Genomic DNA, 6,000 nt, shown 5'->3' on the forward strand with positions numbered 1-6,000 from the left:
ACTTTTTATTCTTGTTTTCCTGTTTGTTTGTTTGTTTGTTTGGTTGGTTGTTTTGGTCGTTGTTTTGTTTTTTGAAACAAAGTCTCACCGTGTAGTCCTGACTGTTTTGGAATGCACTGTGTAGACCAGGACCAAGCTGTAATTTATATAATTTATGTAATATCATGAATTATTCATAATTATTTTCTTTCAACAACTTAAGGGCTTAGAAATCTTAGGTCATGGGTCACACAAAAGCATGTGTTGGGCTGGAATTGGAGCCATGGTTTGTCAGTGCACTAGAGGGTCTGCTGGACCACAGTAAATAGCTGTTATTACTGTTGCTTTGGTGATCATATTATCTTAAACCTCCTATTCTTATGATGTAGGATGGAAATCTAGATAAGATACAAGATTTGCTTAATTTTGTTTATTGAAGACAATCTGATCTAAGGGGAAAAAAGGGATTTTAAAAATTTATTTATTTTTTATAAATAAATTTATAAAAATTCCCCAGCAAAATGATATGCTGGGGAATCAGTAAATATCATTAATGTTTGACTTAAATAAACACTAGTGACTTTTAAGATCTTCAATTGAACTCATGATATAAAGACTTTCACAGGAAGGGGATGATTTCTTCTGTTAGAAATATTTTCAAAATTCAGTTTTGATTACTGCATATTTCAAATTATGCCTGTGAGTTTTGAATGACCAGGATAATTCAAGAGAAATCATAGTTAATGTTCTTACTCTCCTTCTTTGGCCCAAGGAATAAGTAATAAAGGATGGTTGCTTTATTGTATGTTTGGTAAATTAAGTATGATCTTTTAAAAGTGCATTTCTTCTTATTTTCATTTAGCGGTACTGCTAACTTTAGTATGTGGGGTTGTTACTGCTCAAAAAGGAAAACATTTTCCTGAAGATTTAGCACAGCAAAACTTAATTATATCAAATACCGAAGCACCCGGGGACGACAGAGTGGTAAGTCATTTCTCTGGTGAATAATTATCTCTCTAGTTTTAAAATTCATCCCTGTGAAGTTGGTAGGAGGGAATTTACATTTGTAAAGGGCTGCAATTTTATAAATGATGTCTTCAGTCTGTTCTTAGAGAACTTCATAGAACAGATTAACTCTCAGGTCTAATGTTTCTGCCTTTTTGGTAGCATTAACTCAATCAGGCTTTTGTGAATGTTTTACAGCACTGGTCACTCTGATTGCTTTCTGTAACGTCTGAGCTTCTTTGACCCCCACTGAGGTCTTGTTTTGTTATAATGCAGTGCTCTGCCAATGGATTCACCACCCACACTGCCAACAACTCCAGCCAAGGCTTCTGTGGCACAATGGGGTCAGGAATGAGGAACGGTGGGCAGGAGACCATCGAGATGATGAAAGGCCACCAGACCTTGGACTCCTGCCGTGTGGCTGGGCATCACCACACCCTGGACTCCTGCAGGGGAGGACACACGGAGACCGACAACTGCAGATACACGTACTCAGAGTGGCACAGCTTCACTCAGCCCCGGCTCGGCGAAGTGAGTTCCCTTCGGTGTCAGATATTAACGTGCATTCCCAGAAACTGCTTTGCCACGCTGTGTTATGTGTCTTCTCTTGTTAGGCATTTAAAAACATGCTCTGGTTTCCTCACAGTCTTTAAGTTTTAAATATTTTTATTCCTCTGTCTCGTTCATTTGGTTTCTAGATCCTTATGAGATCCAGAGGCTTCTAATATCTGCCCTGAATGGTCGTTTTTAGGTGTATGTCTACCATAAAAACTCCATTGATAAGAAAAGAATGTGAAGAACAGTTCTAGTTCCTCAGAAACACGCATTTCCCAAGTCAAATTTGTATTTTGTTATGAAAACTTAAACCTCTGAGTGCAGCTTTGGGTTGAAGACTGGCGCACTTACTGAGTACAGCTTCAGTTCAGAGATCTGCACCCTTTACTTAAGCCATGCATTCATTCGTTTATTCGGTTTAATTTTCTACTTTGCTTTAAGTGGATGAGTGCACACATTTATAGGGTATGGTATGGGATCACCTATGTGTGCAATGTGGAACAGCAAAACGACCCAGTTCACAGGGACATTTGAAATTTATTCTTAGTAATTTTGAAATATACAGCTCACCATCATGTGGATTGTTTTCAATACATAAGGCATACTGTGCAGCTATGCGGGGTCTCATAGAGAGAGAGGCTCATATAGAGAGAGGCTCATATAGAGAGAGGCTCATATAGAGACACTCATATAGAGAAAGGTTCATATAGAGAGAGGCACTCGTATAGAGAGAGACTCATATAGAGAGAGGCTCATATAGAGAGAGGCTCATATAGAGAGAGGCTCATATAGAGAGAGGCTCATATAGAGAGAGGCATTGCTGTGGAAGAAAGGATTCAGTAAGTGGGTCTCAGTCTAAATCAACAGTGTTGGAAAGCTTTTAAAAATACAAATGCCTTTGTTTCATTCTAGAAGACTCTAATTCCACTGGTGTGTGTGTGTGTGTGTGTGTGTGTGTGTGTGTGTGTGTGTGTGTGTGTGTGTGTAAATAGAATCTCATATGTGATTTGTATGTCAGGCAGGGTAAGGTATTGGTCCTGTTTAAACATTTTTACTCAATGATTCATGTGTGAATCAGAGGGAACTGATGGATTCTAGCAAATATTCTACCAGACACAGTTAGTTCTGTGAAGGACAGAACATGAGTAATATTCTAGAAGAGGGCTCCTAGTCACTGCATGCCCATATTATTATCTTTTTTATTTATATATTGTGACACTCAAGTGTTTACATGTTTTATATTTGAAGATGGCATTCATGTGAGATTATGAGAATTAATTCTGCTCCAGGCTCTCACTTAGGAACGTCCTCCAGTGTCATAACTGGTAATGGGAGGAGAAGCCAGCACAGTCATAGTTATAACAGTTGGTAGCAGCTGGCCATGAGCTGAGGGTTAGGGAAAGTCTGTGCAGGTCAGCATAGGGAACCGTGAAGATTGGAAGACAGGCCAGCAGGACATAGCACTGAGGGTAAGGAAGACAGGCCAGGGTAAGGCAGAGGCAGCTTCGGAGCACAAGTACAGTTTCAGCATTGTGAGTTAAATGATGCTTTTAATTTTATTGATTTTGGGGGGTGTATCTCTGGCTTTCGGCTACATTGGGATGCATTTTTATATGTACTTCTTTGCTGCACACAATAGAGGATTAGCTCATGGTCATTGTACCCTTACGAATGGCGGTCATAAACAGTATATTTCCATGCATTGCTCTATCCATCTTTAGTTTCCCAAAATAACAAAGCGATATTGGAGGAGAGGTTGACTTAAAGTAGCACACGCTAGTAAACTAAAGTTACTTCAAACTAGGACCATTTGGTATCCACCTTCAAATTCCAACCACTTGGCATATTGTCTTCATTTTGTGAACTGACCTCAACTATAGACATAACATTTGGGGATATTTAATGATGACTGAAATGTACTTAAATATAACATCTGTAGATCTATTTTTATTTTGATGAATTATTAAAAATGCAAACTATACTGATTTATGATATGGCTGTAATATAGACCAATCATGTGCATTTTTTGTGTGTAGGACTCCTAGAGGACACACTGGTTAAAAAATTAAACATAAAAGGTAAATAAAATAAATTTTCTGTTCATATATTGAAGTTGTTTTAAAAAAAATAATACAATCCTCTTTTTTGGACTTTACAGAAATTGCATGCGTATAATCAGAACGAAGACCACATCCCATCCCAAGACTATGTCCTCACCTATAGCTACGAAGGCAGGGGATCTCCAGCCGGTTCTGTAGGTTGCTGCAGTGAAAAGCAGGAAGAAGAGGGACTCGACTTTTTAAACAATTTGGAGCCCAAATTTCTTACATTGGCAGAAACATGTACAAAGAGATAATGCCACCAGGTTGGATTAGACATGGCCTTAACAGACATTCCAGAAGTTTGAAACCATGATACTGTAAAACAGACTCACTACTTACACAAAATGGTCTTGAGTTATGCTGGCTTGACATGCGATATTCTGACTGTAGTCTAGTATGAAATTGTTACGTATTTGGGAGAAACCATCTGTGAAATTCTGATCTTTTCTGGGGGGTATGTGCTGTGCAAAGTGGGGCAGGAGCAGTGTGCTTCAGTTCCTAGTCTGTCACAGGGTCATGACCCTTGCAGTGTGCAAGACCTGACGCTTATGCACATATAATGAACTTGTCTCCATTTTACAATCTTCCCCCTACCAATTTGTATTGTTAAAGCAATTTGTTGCAGGCCACTTTTCAAAGAGCACAACTGTTAAAGGAGAGGACCAGAAGAGCTCAAGCTATAGTACTGGAGTGAACTAGGGTCTGTAAAGGAAACACCTTGACGTGAAGATATTTTCCTAACAAAAGACTATCAGTCTGAAAACAGTTAAGTTGTATCAACATCATTTCCTTCTAAGCACGGTTTAAGAACCAACAGAACACTAAGGACGAATGTTTCAGAACAGAACAAACGTACCATAGATTCCATTAAAGCTTTTGCAAAGCTGAGGAACTAGGACCGCCTCCTTCTGATTTCAGTATCAAATCCTTTAATGGAATTTGGAAACACAATTTCGAAACTGTATACAATGTGTAGCAATTTTCTGTTTCAGCACCTTCTGACACTAGTGTTTATTTGTAACCAAAGTACACATCAGAGTGACATTTACAATGCAATGGAAACAAAGAGGAAAATGGCAAGGATTGAGAGTAAGGCTGGTGTGGCTTGTCCTGTAACAGGAAATCCGGCTCTTAAAGGAGCAGATTCCCTTCTGCCAGGTTACTGTGCAACACCTAAACATGACAGCTCCTGTCTGCTGGAGTAATTTGTTTAACTTTACAAATACATATTACAGTTTTAGTGGAGGAAGATAGAGAGAACCACATGGAAGAGTAGATTTACTTTGCAGGATATAGAAAAATTTGTACATCCAAACATCAGAAGTCAACTACCAGATTCAGTCCTCTACCCACTATACCTCTGGGGTCTACAGCTTCCTGGACTGCAGTTTACAGAAAGGATGTGGTTTTCTCGAACCTAGTGTTGACAGCCACTGAAATTGCATGCTCCACCACTCTTCTACTTTTCTCTCTTCTTCTTTTCTTTTCCTTTCTTTTATTTTATTTTGGGGGATGTGATTACCTCCACATACTATACGGCTTCAAACTCACAGTCCTCCTGTTGCAGTCTCTGGATATTAGAATTATAGGCAGATGCCACCATTCTTGTTACCAATTGGTCTTGTCCTTTAAATTCAGAGCCTTTGTGGTGCTGGGAGACTGTGGGGAAAGTATTGTTATCTTCAGAGTGATTGTCTCAGAATCGAAGCTTCGTTTCCAGAACCCACTCACATTTTACGTGAACATAGCTCTGGCAGTGGTCCAGAAACCCAGCCCTCCTTTTTGTGTCTGCCAAAGCTGCTTGGAAGCCCAGCAGCAGATTCACTGAGCTGGCAAACCTTCCAGAAACTCAATCATCCTTCAGCATGACTTGGTTTTTATTTTTATTTTTATCAGTTTGTTTTGTGAGCTGAGACTTATCACATCAGAAGAAACAGAAATTTCAGATCTAGGCAGGCAAGACATTTTTCAGAACTCTTCTTATTTGGAATATGAAATCAGGAAAGGGGGCTGCAAGGGAGCTGCAACTCAGCCTGGTATAGACAAAGTAAAGGATTTGAGTCCAAGCTCTGCATGGTGACAACATGCTGCAGCCTCAGCACTTGAGAGGCAGGGAGCAGAGGCTCGAGGGACTTCAAGGTTCTCCATAGTTAAGTGAGAAGCTTGAGGCCAGTTTAGGTTACTTGTGGAGAGTCTTTGGATGGGGCAGAATTGTTGTACTGGGCAAACTACATGTATATCTAAGATTCTGATTCGATTTTTAAACTTTTCCTGTTTTTATTTTACCCTGAGGGTTATTTTCTTGATAGACTTTTGAAATTGTCAATTTTATTTTTTGTTCACAGCATCATATATTCTT

At 39.3% G+C, this 6,000-nt stretch overlaps 1 protein-coding gene across 1 annotated transcript in view; it reads left to right on the forward strand.

Moving 5' to 3' along the window:
- Positions 1-3,895, forward strand: part of LOC116884633 (desmocollin-3) — a 33,714-nt gene extending 29,819 nt beyond the window's left edge. The window contains exons 14-16 of the mRNA XM_032885773.1: positions 842-963; positions 1,261-1,515; positions 3,698-3,895. Coding sequence (XP_032741664.1) covers positions 842-963; positions 1,261-1,515; positions 3,698-3,895 — 575 coding nt within the window. The remainder of the gene's footprint in view (positions 1-841; positions 964-1,260; positions 1,516-3,697) is intronic.
- Positions 3,896-6,000: the final 2,105 nt, after the last annotated feature.

The sequence above is a fragment of the Rattus rattus genome, chromosome 15 (assembly GCF_011064425.1).
Source record: "Rattus rattus isolate New Zealand chromosome 15, Rrattus_CSIRO_v1, whole genome shotgun sequence".
In the NCBI taxonomy this organism is placed as follows: Eukaryota; Metazoa; Chordata; class Mammalia; order Rodentia; family Muridae; genus Rattus; species Rattus rattus.